The 15,584-nt window shown below is 48.5% G+C and overlaps 1 protein-coding gene across 9 annotated transcripts in view; it reads left to right on the top strand.

Moving 5' to 3' along the window:
• The first annotated feature begins 6 nt into the window (after positions 1 to 6).
• The window catches only part of FGFR1 (fibroblast growth factor receptor 1), a 45,248-nt gene continuing 29,670 nt past the window's right edge, over positions 7 to 15,584 (top strand). For 7 of the 9 annotated variants that reach the window (XM_019626805.1, XM_019626807.1, XM_019626806.1 and 4 more), the window contains exons 1-2: positions 7 to 78; positions 8,313 to 8,491. In XM_019626805.1, coding sequence (XP_019482350.1) covers positions 8,401 to 8,491 — 91 coding nt within the window. In that variant the 5' untranslated portion in view covers positions 7 to 78; positions 8,313 to 8,400. Of the gene's footprint in view, positions 79 to 228; positions 394 to 8,312; positions 8,492 to 15,584 lie in introns of those variants that run through there. The other 2 variants (XM_019626809.1, XM_019626810.1) reach the window with 2 other exon arrangements.

Raw genomic sequence — 15,584 nt, forward strand, 5'->3', positions numbered from 1 at the left:
CCGGAGCCGGGGACGCGGGCGCCCGCCTGCACAAGCCACGGCGGACTCTCCAGAGGCGGAACCGCAGCGCCGAGTGAGGTAAGAGCCGCGGCGCCCCCAGATCCGGGGCGGGCTTGGCGTCCCGAGCGGCCCCCGGCGCTGGAGCCTCCTGGCTGCGCGCTTCCCCCGCCGCAGCCGGGTCGGGTCCGGCGCCTCCCTCCGCCCGTTACCCGCCCCCCTCCACCTCCCAACTCCCTCCCCAGCGCTCTGCGCCCCCCTTTTGTCTTCCCTCCCTTCCCTCCGCTCACAGCGCCTTCTGCGCCCCCTGCCCGCGCTCGTCCCGCCGCTCCTCCTGCCGCCCAACTTTTCCGCCAACTCGCGCTGGGGAGCTGGCGAGGCGGTGGCGACTCCGCGGTGAGTCCGGGGAGGGACATGGCCGGGGCGAAGGCGGCGGCGGCCCTCGGTGTCCTAATACTGGGGAGGAGGGCGGGAGCGGGCAGCGAGTGGTGTATGCGTGTGTGTGTGTGTGTGTGTGTGTGTGTGTGTGTGTGTGTTGCATTACATACACTCCATCTCTTTTTAGTCCACTCGCAGGGACTCACCCCAGTTCAGCAGGTAGCTTTGGGTGGAACGCTGAAAATCCGGGGTATTTCTAAGCCTCCTTCCACCTGGGGAAAGTCTGGGGTCGTGTTGGGAATGGGTGGGGGCATTAAGAAGGAAGGGGTTGGAGGGGTAGGTTAGCTTCCCTCGGAATAGGTTTTAACTCCTATGTCGTCACCAAATGGCTGAATCCGCTTTAGCTGAGAGCGAGAAAGGAATTCCAGTTTCCAGGGTGGAGGGGGGGCGCTTATCTTCTTAGCTCATCTCCGAAAGGGTCGGAAGTTTGGGGACGGTGAGGGCGCCCAGTGGGTGATGTTAAGGCCCGCGATGGGGTCGGGGGGAGGGGAACGTTCCTTTTCAGGCTGGTTCTAGGAGGTTGGGGGAAGGGATGAGGGTTTTGTCCGGTGCGGTACACTCGGCAGCGATGCATGTTGCTTCTCTGGCCCAGACCCCTCTGTCCCGGCCCCCTCCTCCCGTCACGTTCGAGGTTGGGAGAAAAGGGGCTAAAACACTCTTTTGCGGAGAAATTTATTGACGTTGTAGATGGAGTTCATTTAACACATAGCCTGTGAAGGCAGCCAGACACCTTTGGTGGTGGTGGTGGTGGTGGTGGTGTATGTATGTGTGTGTGTGTGTGTGCGCGCGCGAGGGGTGAATCCTGCTGATTCTTTCTGGGCCCAGAAGCTATTAGCCCATTTAAAAATTTCTGCGGTGTCTTTCTCCCCCAACACGTCCCCCTCTCCCATTTTCCACATGTAGCAGCCGCATCTGGTTCCGTTTCACCCCACACGGGTACACCGCAGCCACATTATTAACATCCTTCTTCCTCCCTTCCCCCTTCCCCAAATTAAAACTCCTTCAACGTGTCCTTCCCACCTCTCTCTTTAAAATTTCTGAAGATTTGGAGATGTGGAGTTGGGATTTGTGGAGAAAGAAGTTACCCTGAATCACAAGTTATTTAGAATCTGGTGGTGGTGGTGCTTTCTAGATTGTGCGGAAGGTTTTAGGGGGTGGCACTTGTGAACGGTTCATCTGCAAGAGATGGACTCTGGTCAAGGGTCTGACCCAGAACTGGCCCTAACGGAAGTTTCTGGAATCAAAGTATATGCGTCTTGTTCCTTCAGTTAGAGCTGGAGCAGTGGAAAAGTCTGACCCTGTCCAGAGCCCGCCGTCGGGTCTCGGGCAGTCCGGCGTTGGCGTCACGCGTCCCTCTTCCACACTCCCGGGAGCCAGCCCCCGGCGCAGCGGCCAGGACCGGGAGCGGGGGGAGAGGAAGGCGAGGGGGCGAGGACTGTTGCTGCCAGAGGCGCTCCTTGTGCGTTTTTAAGGAGTTATTTGGGCTGCAGCTCCCGGAAACTAAAGTGAGACATTTTACCATTTAAATAACGGCTACAGTTTTGAAAGCGAGGGTTGAATTGTTGAAGTTTGGTGTTTTTTTTGTGTGTTTTTTTTTTTGTAATGTCCTTTGAGGCAGGAGAGCACCTTGTGGTCCAAAGTTGCGGGAAGGTGGGGAAAGTTGGTCTCTCACCCTCTCCTTTCCAGTCTCTTTCAAATTGAAAACACTTCTCTGGTTTCCTCCTTTGGGCGGTAGTTTTGGAGGCTGTAATGAAATCGCACTTTCTCTAGACATGGTAATTAAGGTGACTGTTTCCTCCGCAGATGTGCCCTGCCCTTTGCACCTCCGGACCAGAGCTTTTTTTGGAATACCATCTAAACTGTAGAACCTTAGCCTTGAGACTGTTTAGCAGAAAGTGGCCATTTTCCACCGTTGGCCCAGGCTCCCGGGTTCCTCGCTCAGGCTTGTTGAAAAGCTAGCCTCGTGGGACGTGCCTCTTGGTCTGGCTAATTACTTCGAAGCCTGGGTCATCTCCTTTCCCTTCAAGTGACCGAGGGCAAGAGGGAGAGCCACTGCCGACCGTCTGCCTTGTTGGCCTGCTTCCTAATGACTTGTTTACATATTTGCCCCCACTTGATTGGGAGAAGCTCCAGGGCTGCCGCTGTCCCGGGTGGAGCCCTGTGTGTTTGGGGACAGGGAGGCTGCTGGGGCTTGGCTCCAGCTGGGATGGTTGTGTACTGCATCAGTGATGAGCTTCTTGAAATATCTGTTGCATTTAACAGTCATAGCTGGGTGTCAGCTTTTTAATAAGGGCCATCCAGATGGATAGCCACTTGGACATGGGTACTTTCACTGCCTGTTTTTAGCATGCTTGTAGAAATGCCCATCTTGGAGGCATTTTCACAAGTGTGATTTGGGCCAGAGTGGGCGCTACTTCCTTTAGCTCTCAAGCAGACAGTCTTGGGTGCTTCTTTACCTTGGCCTCTGGCCATGGAGGATGTTAGAAAGTTCCGTTAGGCGCCCTTAGAATAGCAAGTGAAGCAAAAGCACTGGTAGAAATAAGGAACCTCTCAGATGCTTTTGGCTCACCCCTCCTGAGGGAGAGGATTAAAGTACCTCCAGGCATGGTAAGCCTTGGCTGGCTTTCTTCCTGGTAGACTCCAGAAGGCAGGAAGATTGAGTTGAGTATTGAGTAGGCAGACTCCAGCCATTGAGGCCAAGGAAAGTCCATAGGTTTTTGCTTTGAGTTGTATGCTTTTCGTTTGTTTTGGGTGTTGGCCTGAAACAAGACTCCTAAAATAGGCGATTTGCTCCCAGTGAGCTTGGGGTTTTAGCAGCCAGCTCTTCTGAACGCTTTTTTCTTGCCTCCATTTTTTAATCTCTTTCATCAAAATGGCTGTTAGTTAAGAGCTTCCTAGGAAAGTTGGAGCCTGTTGCTGCTGGAGGAAAGGAGGTAGAGAGAATTGATTCAGACATCTTGTTCTGAAAAGGCCTCACATCACTTGAATTTAATTTCCTCCTGGGAAATTTGTCTTGCATTTGTCTTCCCAAGAGCTTTGTAAAAGGTCTGAATTTGCCAGGGACTGGTGGGAGTCCAGATATAGAGCTTTAGAGAAGATTCTGGTGCTTCCAGAGAGGATTAAATACCAGACTCAGGCTAGGATATTTGCTTTTCCCCCCAAGGCTGCATCTACCTTAACAAGAAACTCTCTCATTGCCACCACTCCCCCTTGCAATTGAAGAAACTGTGTTTCATCCCCAAGTAAACAGCCCTCACCTTGGTGAACAATTCCAAGAATATGGTGGTAGTCCATTAGTACATCCTGTCTGCAATAGCAAGTTAGTGTTTCACTTATTATTTTTTTCACTAATTTTTTATATACCTCACTCCCAAGGACACTTGGACACTTTTTTACAGGGACTCAAAATTTCTAAATTAGCATTTCCCTTGGACCAACGAAAATTCTGCAAGCTGAGCTGCATAACTTTTTTCAGACGTTTAGTAAGCACTTGCCCTACCACTGAACGGTGAGCAGAAAATGCTCACTTTGGGGAAAAGTGGCTATTTCTGTTAAATTTTATTCGCCTCTAAAGGAATTAATGTGTTGGTGTTACTTCCTCATTTCTGAGGAATTGAGATGTTTAGAAAACGTGTCAGTTGGTATGTTCTGAAATAGAGCTTGGCTGGCTAACAAGGAGTACTTTACTATTGCTTTTCTCTGGCATTCCACCTCTTTTCTGCAAGAGTATCTGTGTCAGTTTCTTTTCAGCCTTTCTTTCATTCATTTATTCTTCCAGTTAACAAATGAGTCATCATCTGCTGTGTACATATTAGGTGCTAAGGGTATTAGTAAAGGTTAGTCAGGTACAGATGCTGCTCTTAGGGAGCTTGCTTCCCATGGTGCTTTGGAAATTCAGAGGAATGAGATCCTCAGAAGGCTCAAGAAAGGAAGACAGGTGGCTTTTTGAGGTGGGGCTCAGAGAACGGGAAAGCTTGGCCCGTTGAAAATGGAGGAAGGGCAAAGAAGAAACACTTGGGCAGGGTATGGAGATTACCTAGAGCGATGCTCCCCATTAGACATATAACACAAGCCACATGTAATCTTAACTTTTCTAGTAGCCATGTTTGAAATTAAGTAAAAAGAAACAGGCAGAGTTTATTTTTATTAATTAATTTGTTTAGATTTTGATAATATATTTGAGGTAGCCTAATATACCCCAAAACATTATAATTTGAACATTAATCAGTACAAAAAATTATTAATGAGATGCTTTACATTCTTTATTCATACCAAGTTTTCAAAATCTGTTTGTTTGTTTTTTGTCATTTCTAGTACATCCCAATTCGCACTGCCCACATTTCACATGCTCCATAGCCACAAGTGGTTGGTGGTCATTGTATGGGTCAGCTAGGTCTAGAGCACAGGGATTGAAGATGGATAGTGAGAAAAACCTTTGTAAGGTAGGAAGTTTATGCCTTCTTGCTGCCAATTACCAAAATCTCCTGAGTGCTATCAAGGAGTGACTCAAACACAATGCTTATAATTCCTTACATTTAGGACTTTAGAAAGGAGAGAGCAACCACTTTCACCCATACTGCCCATTTGATCCTCATAATCTGTGATGTATGCAGGGCAAATACTTTAGCCTCTGAGAAGTGGGAAACAGGCTCAGAGAGGTTAAGTGACTCTCCCAATGTGGTAGAATCATAAGTGGAAGGGCAAGAATTAATTTGTTACTTTTGCCAGAGAACAGAAAGAAAAAGACTTGGCCCTGAACTCATCAGCTAGTTTTTCTTATATATTTTTGGACAAGGAGATCTGACAGTCATAGAATCTTTACTCTTAGAATTCAGGAGAGACGCAAGGTCGTATATTCCAGCCCCTGCTTTCTCCTCGGCCAGTATCCCGTCTTACATTGGATTACTACTTAGGAGAGAGCAGGTACTTTCACCCATGGTCCCGATTTGATCTTCATAACCACATGTGATGTAGGCAGGGCAAATATTTTAGCCCTCTCTGACAAGTGGGAAAACTGAGATGTGAGTGTCCCCTACCCTCACCCCACATTCCCCAGTGAGGACCTCTGCACCCAGGCGGAGTTGACTGCCAGTCCCAGGAGACCTGACCTGGGAGAGGCTGATGCTGGAGCCAGCTGCAGGGTCTCTGAGGAAGCTTCTGTGTACACCTGCGAGGCTACAGGTCACATCTGTCCAGAAGTGAAGGAAGGAGACTGTTCCTAAGGGAGTTTAAGAATTCATTAATTAGTAGAATGAGAAGAAGATGCAGTGAAGGAAGAGGTGGCAGTTCCTAGAGTCCCAGGCAGTGTGTGGATTCGTGGTTTGCATCACCGTGTTTTCTGCAATAGGGTATGTGCCCACTTACCTTCTCATTCCAGAAGTTGGTGTTTGGGAGGGTGGCGGGAGCCTAGCTTTTTTCTTAACATCCTTTGTTTTACAGATGTGGGACTTGAGTCTTAGAGGGGAAGGAGAGAGGAAGAGACTTGCAGGGAAGCTGACAGATTAGTTTGAAGTGCATTGATGGCAAAGCTGAAAGAGAACAGTCTGCAGCCAGCCCACACCTGTGAGGAGGTGGGCAGGCTTTTCCACAGAGTGGCCAAGTGGGGAGGAAGCTGCCTGTCTGCTACGTATGAAAACAAGCTTAATCATCTCAAGATGATACCACCCTTTCCCAGTGGGTATTAAAAATTCATTCATTTGTTCTGGCAGTTCCTATGGGGCTTAGATTCTTAGTTGGGTGTACCTTTCTGCGTGACAGGCCTGCATCAGTTGGGTGTATCTTTGGGATGTAATGAGATGTGGAATGTGGTTTAGAGATGTCCTCTGGAAAGCATCACTTTTATCCCAGGCCAAGGATCGTGCCCCATCCTGTACTAGATGGCACATCTGTGAGCTGCTTGCAAGGGTCTTTCAGCCAATGGATTGAGAATCGAGGCTCTCCCATTTCCAGAGTTACCTTGGATCTGTCCTTATCTATTTGGTTTCTCTATGGCACAGGGATGCCCTTTGGAGAAAATGCGTTTTCATCAGATAGAGCCAGGTTTAATCAACCCCTAATTTGCTTCCTCCCACCCTGTTTTCCAGCGTCTGAAAACCTGGGTGATGAGAGTCTTACCCAGCTGCATGTTCTTGGGCAAAGCACGTCACCTCTTTGAGTCTCAGTTTCTGCGTGGCTTAAAGGGGAATAATAATCCCTGCCCTCCCCTTCCCCCCATAAGTTTATAGTGAGGAAGAAATGAAGTTTTATACGTAAAGATTTTACCTAGTACATGCTTGGCACATAGTGGGTATTGAGTAAACATTTGTTCTAGTCCGTCTCTTCTAGTCCCTCCCCTAAATTTAGAAAAATAGAAGTGTTTACTTCTCCTTTGATTTGAAGTCATTAAAACATTTTAGGAAAGCCTTGGGAGGGAGCTGGTTGTTGTGTGTGCTATTCCCGCTGGCAGGCTCATATGAACGAAGCCAAGAATCTGGGGGTTTCTGCCAGCCGGGACTGACTCACTCACAGGGGCCCTGTCTGGCTCAGGGGAGGCAGGACTGAAGCACCACATTAGGGCATGTTCCGGTGAAGTGGATTCTCCGAATAACTTGGATGATTCCCTGGAGTATTTAGGACAAAAGCCACCTGGAAGACAGAGATGGTCACCCCCACGTAGCGCAAACAGTGCCCAGAAAGTCTTATCACTTGGTAAATGTTTATCAGCAACAATCACTTGTCCCTTAAGACCCTAGAGCAGCGGTTCTCAACCTTCCTAATGCTGCGACCCCTTAATACAGTTCCTCATGTTGTGGGGACCCCCAATCATAAAATTATTTTCGTTGCTACTCTATAACTGTAATTTTGCTACTGTTATGAATCGTAATGTAAGTATCTTTTTGTTGTCCGATGGTCTTAGGCGACCCCTGTGAAAGGGTCGTTCGACCCCCAAAGGGGTCGCGACCCACAGGTTGAGAACCGCTGCCCTAGAGGGTTGTCTTAAATCATCCACTCCAGCCCTGAGAAGGGTAAAGGGCTACAGTCTGCTCTGGAGCAGAGCTGGCATGAGCCATCTTTAAGTCAGCCCTCGCAAGAGCCCTTTGACTCTTCAGCGCAATCTTCCCCCCCCACTTCTGGATTCGTTTCTGTCGGACATCAGCTGTCACCTTTCAGCACTGGGGAGGAGAACAGGGTACACCTCATGGTTTCACACTCTGAGGCTCTTTTTAAGGAGTTGCTGAGAGTTGTGTTCTCTCTGTGAGGGAAGGTGGTAGAACCAGAGATTCCTGTGATGCATACAGTTTTTGAGACAAAAAGAAAGGACCCTGGAGATCACGCTTTTCAGCGTCCTCCTCACGTAGGTCTGAAGAGGCTCAGCATCTTACTTGGCTCTCATTCCCTCGCCTTTGGCTTGTTCCATAACTCATCTCTCTTGGTTTGCCCTGGAGGGAGTGAAGTCTTAGGCTGGAGCCATTAGCGCGTGCTGAGGGCTCCTGCAGTCCCACCACACTCTGTGAAGCCCTTGCTCATGAAGTGGCAGGACTGTGTGGGACTTTCATTAGGCTCTTGGCTTTCCCAGCACAAACGATCTGGACGCTTTTGCCTTGGAGAGCTTGATGACCATTTCCCCAGCAAGGCTCACACTTAGTCCACGCTCAGTAACTAGCTGTAGAACTGAATTAAAGCACTCCTTTGTCTAATTAGGGCCTAAAACGCCGACTTCAACGTTGGGGCAGGACCACAGTTCTCTTCTTTGTGCCTTAAGGAGTAAGTTATTGCTGTAAGCACCCTCTGGATAGGGTGACCATGTGCCAGGCTTTACCTTCTTTTCCTCCTTGCCTCCCCTCCATCCCCTCGCCCCATGCAGCCCCTCCTTACTTTTTGTTTTTTTCTTTCCCCAGAGTCAGCTTGAAAGGGAGGATTAAGCTCAAGGAGGAGTCTCCATGGAGGTGTGGAGCCTTGTCACCAATCTCTAACTGCAGAACTGGGATGTGGAGCTGGAAGTGCCTCCTCTTCTGGGCTGTGCTGGTCACAGCCACACTCTGCACTGCCAGGCCGGCTCCGACCTTGCCTGAACAAGGTAAGGCCTGAGCTGAGGGTCAGCCTGGACACCTGGCCCTTGGAAACAGGGCGGGCTGGGACGGAGGTGATGTGTTTGAGGTGATGTGGTCCACTAGGAAGGCTCCACCCCAGGGGGAGCAGAGGGCTCCTTTCCTAATAGAGACTCCCAAGATATGGGCTGGTTAGGACCTGGTTGTAAACATAACCAGCTTTATCAGAGGCTGGGTGCTAAAGGCTGGTGACATCCATTTGCCAGAGGTTACATGCTCAGGATAGGTTTATGCTATTCTCTTCTGAAAAAAAGAACTTTTGATTGGTACCCAAGAGCCGGCTTCCTAACCTAGATGATCTATAAAATGAGGTTGGGCGATGCAGTACGGTGTGAATGACCTATGAAATTGGGTTTAGAACTTGGATCAGGCTGCAGGGGATGTTGAGGGATATGGGACCTTGATAAAGACCTCTGGCTTCTAAAAAGTTGTTCCCAAGACTTGTCTTCCATGAGGGTTGGCAGTCGTGGCCACATGCCTGCTGTTTTGCCTTCCTTGACAACATCTCACAGGCCCTGTTTGGAGGCCTGCTGAGCGGTTTGCTTTGGGTATGTGCTGCTGGAGAGATTTCCGAGAGATTGAGAACCAGGGAGCATAATGGGGCATGGGAGTTGGGAGAGAGCTGTAGCTTGTTGGAAATGCAGAGAGACTATCTATTAATAACAGGAAGAACTTGCCTACGGCTCAGGAGATTTGCTGGAGTTGTGAAAATACTTCATGGAGATGACAGGTACCGCATACCTGGTGGCTTCCAAGGGTATTTAAGAATTAATATTTGGGTTTTTCTGCCCCCAAAGGGTGTATGGCTTGTGACTCAGTAGCTGATCACACAAATAGAGAAGGTTGGCAGGTAGTGGGTGAAAGGCTCAGGTATGCACGTGACATGGTGGCTGCATTTAAAAGGCTGTCAGTCTCAGCCATTAGGACCTATTTGAATAATGAATGATGAGTGCAAATATTTGTACACTTATATGGTAATGAGGAAGGAGGAGAGAAAACTAGATGAGACTTTTCTAGAAGGTGCATTGGCTGGCAGAGGCAGATTCATGTTGGTTTAGTAACAGAATTGAAGGCAAGACCTGAGCTAGAACATGCTGGAGACCCAAAGTGGGAGAGACCGTCTCTGCCCATAAGGAGTTCACCATCTGATAGGAGGTAGACAAGTGCAGAGGTAACTAAATACAAGGTAGGCCATGTTTAAAACGCACAGTAGAGTTACAACACAATGCAGTGGGAACACAAAGAAGGGAGCAGAGAGCATCTGAGATGGGTCTAGAGGGAGGGGTAGGGGTTTGAAAGGGGGAACTGGAGGACATTCCAGGTAGAACAGCATGTGAAGGTGCTGAGGCAGGATGTATAAGGTGTACAGAGAATGATTTACCTGGTGAGTAGGTAGTTGTGGGAAGTAACGCCTGGAAAAATTAGATTGAGTTACGAGCACATAGAGGGTCTTATATGCCCTGCTAGGGAAACTATATATACTTAAATGGGTAGATACTGGGAATCTTGAAAACTTTGTTGAGTGAGTAGTGATGCGATCCAGCTTTCAGAAAATCAATCTGGTAGCTGAATTTGGATGGATGGGAGGAAGAAGATAGACCTACATTTGAATTCTGCTCCACTTAATACAATAGCTGCATTACTTGCTTTGACAAATTACCCAAACATACTAAGACTTAGTTTGCTCATCTTTGATGTGGAGACAATAATAAGGGGGTAAGAGACCTAATCCAGACAATACACTTAATATGTAAAGTGTTAGTAGCTGCCTCCACTTCCACCAGAAAAAGAGTTAGACATTTGTTTTGAATGGCTAGCTAGAGGAAGTGAAGGTATAAACTAGGGTGGGCGCCCTGAGATTGTAGGAGAAAAATAGTAGAGACACTATAGAAATGGAAACTGGGGGTTTAATTAGGTTGGATGTCAACTCCAGGTGACTAGAGAAACAGACAAGATGAGAGTAAGTTAGGGCGGGAGGAGTAGAAAAGATTTGTATCAGCCATAGTGTAGATGGTGATAAGGGAGTCCAAAAGGAAGGTGGTTTGAGAAGATGAATTTATGATGACTTTAAAAAAAAAAAACAACTTCCTCCAACAAACTCTTTTTGCAGCACAAAAATGGAAGGTGAGAAAGTGAATAGCATGGCTCTCAGGTTTAAGAATATGAATTTATGATAGACCGTAAAGTATTTTTTTAACTATCTCTGACAAACTCTTGCAGCCCAAAAATGGAGGGTAGAGAAAGTGAATAGTATGGCTCTCAAGCCTTGTAAACAGGAAGGGGATGTCTGAGAGGACAAGCATTGGAATTTTAGGGTGGTGATAGAAGTGGTAGAGGGGGTATTGAAGTTGCTGGGTGTGGATCCAAATAGGGAAAGGAAGCCAAGGCAGAGATGGGAGGATGGAGCCAGGGCACCGAAGGTCTTGATGAGGACAAAGAACGGGCCCCATGAGCAGAAGGGATGGAATAGGAGAGACGAAGCGGGCATTAGGAGGCTATGGAGCAGCAAGGGCTGAAGTCAGACTGCCATTTTAGAAGAATCAGCTTAATTGAGGTATAATTTACATTCTGTAAAATACACCAAGTTTAAGTGTACAGTACAGTGTGTTTTGATAAATGTTAACTACCAAGCCCCATCAAGGTATGAAACATTTTTACGTCCACCAAAACTTCCCTTCAGGCCCCTTTGCAGTCAGAGCCCTTGGCAGCACTGACCCCGGGGCAACCACGGGTCTACTTTCTGTCACTACAGATTAGTTTGGCCTATTCTAGAATTTCATATAATGGAATTAATGTGGTGAATGTGTATCCATTCACCTGTTGATGGCCTTTTGGGTTGTTAAGAATTTTGGCTATAATTAAAACTCCCGCGGGTGTTGGTGTACAAGTCTTTGCATGGGCATCATTTTTCCCTGGACTGCCTTGGTTTTGGTTTTGGCGCCACAACAGCCAAGAGCTGTTGGTTCTTGGGAAAGTTCCTCTTTGTGCCTCTGTAATATATATTGATAATGAACATCTGCTCCTATGGTCATAGTGAATGTCCAATGAGAATGTATGCAACGCTCCTAGAACAGTGCCTGGTGCGCGGCCCATGAGCACTAAACGTACTGTTAACCTGGGACCTCACGGGAGACAGCACGTGGTAAGGGGCTTGTTTCATGGCTGGACTTTAATGCTTGAGGACACAGAAATGAAAGTCCACTAGACCTGGAGAACAAGTGCCAGGTCCCCGTTTGGCCGAGTTAAGTTCCTCTCTTAGTGTGGTCCTTTTGCATGTAGCTTGCCCCTCCTGAGCTTTGTGATAGCAGAACACTGCCCTGCCCTCGTCAGAGAACTGCTATGTGACAAGGGACCTCTATCTCCGTGCTTTGTAAACTGTATGGTATCTCACAAATGTAAAGCATTGTTTTATACTCTTGGCCCTGCAGTTTGTTAAATAATAATGCTGCTTTTATCCTCAGAAAAGACTGTAATCTGTGCATAAAAAAGGTTTGTCCAAAAGTTTAAAGCAAACTACCTAAAACCCCGTTCACACTGAGAGCTTTTCCCTTGTAGAAAGGCTTTGCTGCGAGTCTGTGTTGGGAACCCCTCCCCCAGTCTGCAAATGCTCCTGAGGGAGTGGGGAGGGCCTGGAGTTTCTGGCTGTCTTTGGAAAGTTGATTTAATAAGGGTTCCAGGAAAACCTGCCTCCCTCCCTCCCTCTCCTTTCCCTTCTCTAGTTTGGGATCTTAAAGAGGCTCAGCTTGTTGCAGACCAGGCTTTGCGGGAGGAGGGCACTGTGTTGGTAGACTGAAGCTGGGTCGTGGTAGAATGCCCCTTTAAAAAGATAAGCACCAACTTGAAAGACGTTTTGCACTTGAGAAAGGTTGTAGCTATGTGTTTTTCTCTTTTTTAGAGTAAGACTTTGGGGAGAAGCAAGTGTGAATCCAAAACTGCTGACAAGGCCACTTCTCACAGCAGGGGGGAACGGGGAAGGTGTGTGTGGGGGGGTCCTGCCCACTTTTCAGCATAAGGTGGTTAACTACCCCAGACCCTGTGATCGAGGGGACAGTATGAGACTTGCAGTCTCAAAATACTTGCCTACATGCTTGGAAATCTGCAACTAATAAGCAATTTAATGGGCTGGGGTTTTACAGCTCCTCCCACCTACCCAGATTTGAAGGAGTCTGGTGGCCAGTTGAAGGGGGAGAGGTTACACTTAATGGAAAAGCCGCACGTTTCCATTTCTGGCTGCAAGCCCCCTGGATGCCGGGCGTCACAAAGCAAGGCTTTGTCTTTGTGTTCCACAGAAACCTGCCCCCATGGGGGAAAGACTGCAAGTGGTGCCAGAGACATTGCTCCAGCCTCAAGTTATAAGGCCCTGGCCCCCCCAGGCAGCCCCCTCAGGGGTCCCTCAGCTGCCTTTGGCCCAAAGGGATATGCATTTCAGCCTCGTTGCAAGGGAATCCTCACATAGGTGCTATGGCATCGCACTACCAGCCTTGGACAGGCTGTGATCCCACTGGCTGCAGCCCATTGGGGTGGCCAGAGGTCCAGTGTCCAGTGGCTGCCCTGGGACACATGCAGGTGTGCTCCTCTGCCCTACCCCGTCCCCAACATAATTTCTTCTTGTAAAAAGAACCTCTTTACTTCTAATTCACACTGGATGTTTAAGGGGAGTTTCTTCACTCTGCTAGAAGGCGAGTGGGATTACATGGAGCAAAAGGTGATGTTGGATGACCCACTTGAGAGCAAGGATGGTGGACTTAGGACTGTATAAATCAGGGTGCTTAGCTACCAGATTTCCCCAGAGGACCTGCTCTGTCCCACATCGTTCTCCCCTGGGAGGAGTAGCTAGAGTGCCTTTGAAAGGGTATGTTTGCAGGCGGTTTGCTGAGTTGAGCAGGGTTGGAGGAGGGAGGCCCCTGCGCTCCCCATGTGAGAGAATGTGAGGGAGGCGTGCTTGACCACGCCGGGCAAGTGCAGCAAAGCCACTCCAGAGCTGTGTTCTTGGCTCTGGCTTCTGCATTGCTACACCATTAGCTCCACTGATTTTCCACTCTGGCTTTGCCAGCCAGCTCCCCAAAGTCAGGGAGGAGGAATTTCTCAGGGAAGAACAAATGGCTGTCCATAGCCCTTGAGGTGGGGGGAGGGGGGATCCCAAACAAAGAATCAGATCTAGATTCTGTCTGTCACCTGGTTTTTTGACTACCTGGAGTGTGGGGTGGGCAGGAACTGGAGAGAGAGTGTCATTGTTTTGGAGCTGTGGGGCCCCAGCATAGAGGTGGGTCAGCACGGCTCAGCCAGGGTGCTTGCTGCTGGTCAGGCAGAAGCAGTGAGTGATAGCTTGTGTCTGGGGCGCTGATGGATGGCCTTGGGAGAAGTGAGTCCTAGGGAGTCATTATCCGGGAGGGCGAGGTCCAGGGTCAGAGAGTCTGACCAGCAGCTGCGCCCTGTTGTTACAGTGCCTCATTCCTATGGGGCCGCTGGGGGCTCCAGCTCACCCTGTAGACACCACCTTTGCCTCTTCCTTCCTTCCCCAAAGCCTGGAAATGAGACAACTGTTTCCTTCCTGAGCGGGGAAAGTCCAGCTGCTCGGGTACTCCGGGTCTCCCAAGTCCTGCTGCCCAGGTCTCCCTCCCTGTTCGTCCTGGAGAGGTGGCTCATACACAGATTACATTCTCTTCTCTCTGCCCACCTCAGGCCCTAAATCTTAAGGACCTGGAGTAAATCCCAAACTGTTTCCCATAGGAAAAGCCTCAGGCTGCTCCTGAACGAGGGCGTCTGCTCTGACTTCCTGCTGGTGACAGCCAAGTAGGGGGGCAAATGCCTGAAGCTCCCCAAAGTAGGCTTGTTGCCTCTTAGTGGTGTCACCACTAAGTGTGGCACCAAAGCACTGCACTCCTGCCTTCAAGAGTTCCCGTCTCCTGATCTTGGTTCATGCTGACTCTCACCTTTCCGCTGGCCAAACGAGGGATGCCCACTGCCTTCATGTGAAGAGTTTGTGGCCTGCAGACTGGAGAACAGTGAGGCGAGGGGGTCTGCCCAGTGAGATCCAGGCACAGCGAAAGATTGGCCCCGGGGGAGCTTGAAACTCCATGCCCCTTCCTTATCCCACATGTTGTGTCCTGGCTGAGCCTCCCGGGATAGGTTGTGTAAAAGGAGGTGAATGCTGGGGCAGCGGGCCCTGCCACTTGAGTGAATGCGGCTGTGTTTCCCAGGCCCTGGATGTGTAGGCGCATTGAGCCTCAAGTGGGTGAGAGGGTCAAGGAGTTTGGCAAAGAGTGGACCTTAACGGTTATGAGCTTGGGCAGGGAAAGAGGTTAAAAACCAGCAACACTAAAGTTTCAATACTTAATCAACAAAGAAAGTTGAGTTTAGAGCTTAGCCTTTCCTCAGTTTTCTCCAGGATAGAAACCTAGCCCCTGGCTAATGGTCCCTTCACCATTCATTCACTGATTTTCCCTCCCTTTCTTCCTTCTTCCCTGCCCCCCGCCCCCCACCCACCCTCTTCATCCATCCATCTATCCATGCATCCATCTAACTATCTGGCCAAACAAGACTCTTTCCTTTTTGACGACAGCAAATACATTTGTACATAACCATTGTTTATCCTGGTCCTTAGCCAGAAATGTCCTTCTCTATCCTTTTATCCTTTCACTTTTTGTAATTCCTACTCTTAGCTTAGGTTTAACTTGAGTTTAGTTTAAGGCACAGCTTAGGGCCACCTTTCTCCTAGAAGTCTTTGTCTCCAGATTAATCATTTTTTTCCCCCTTTTCTATTTAACTTTTCAGTCTAGCACTTTCTTCGCTCTGCCTTACATTACATGGAGGGTTTTACATATGGGTGTTTCTTCCACTAGAGCAAAGTTCTATGCAATCAGAAAGAATATTTTTATTGCTCTTTTAAAACATGGACATTTTGATACATAATCTGGGTTCATCATAGAAAATTTTGAAAATACAGATTTGTAAAGAAAAACTTATATTCCCATCATCCAAAAATAATCACTACTAACTGGAAATCTATTCCTTTAGGCTATTTTTTGCATTTATATAAACATGACTTGTCAAAAATGGATT

The sequence above is a fragment of the Hipposideros armiger genome, unplaced genomic scaffold (genome assembly GCF_001890085.2).
Source record: "Hipposideros armiger isolate ML-2016 unplaced genomic scaffold, ASM189008v1 scaffold_690, whole genome shotgun sequence".
NCBI classification, from domain to species: Eukaryota; Metazoa; Chordata; class Mammalia; order Chiroptera; family Hipposideridae; genus Hipposideros; species Hipposideros armiger.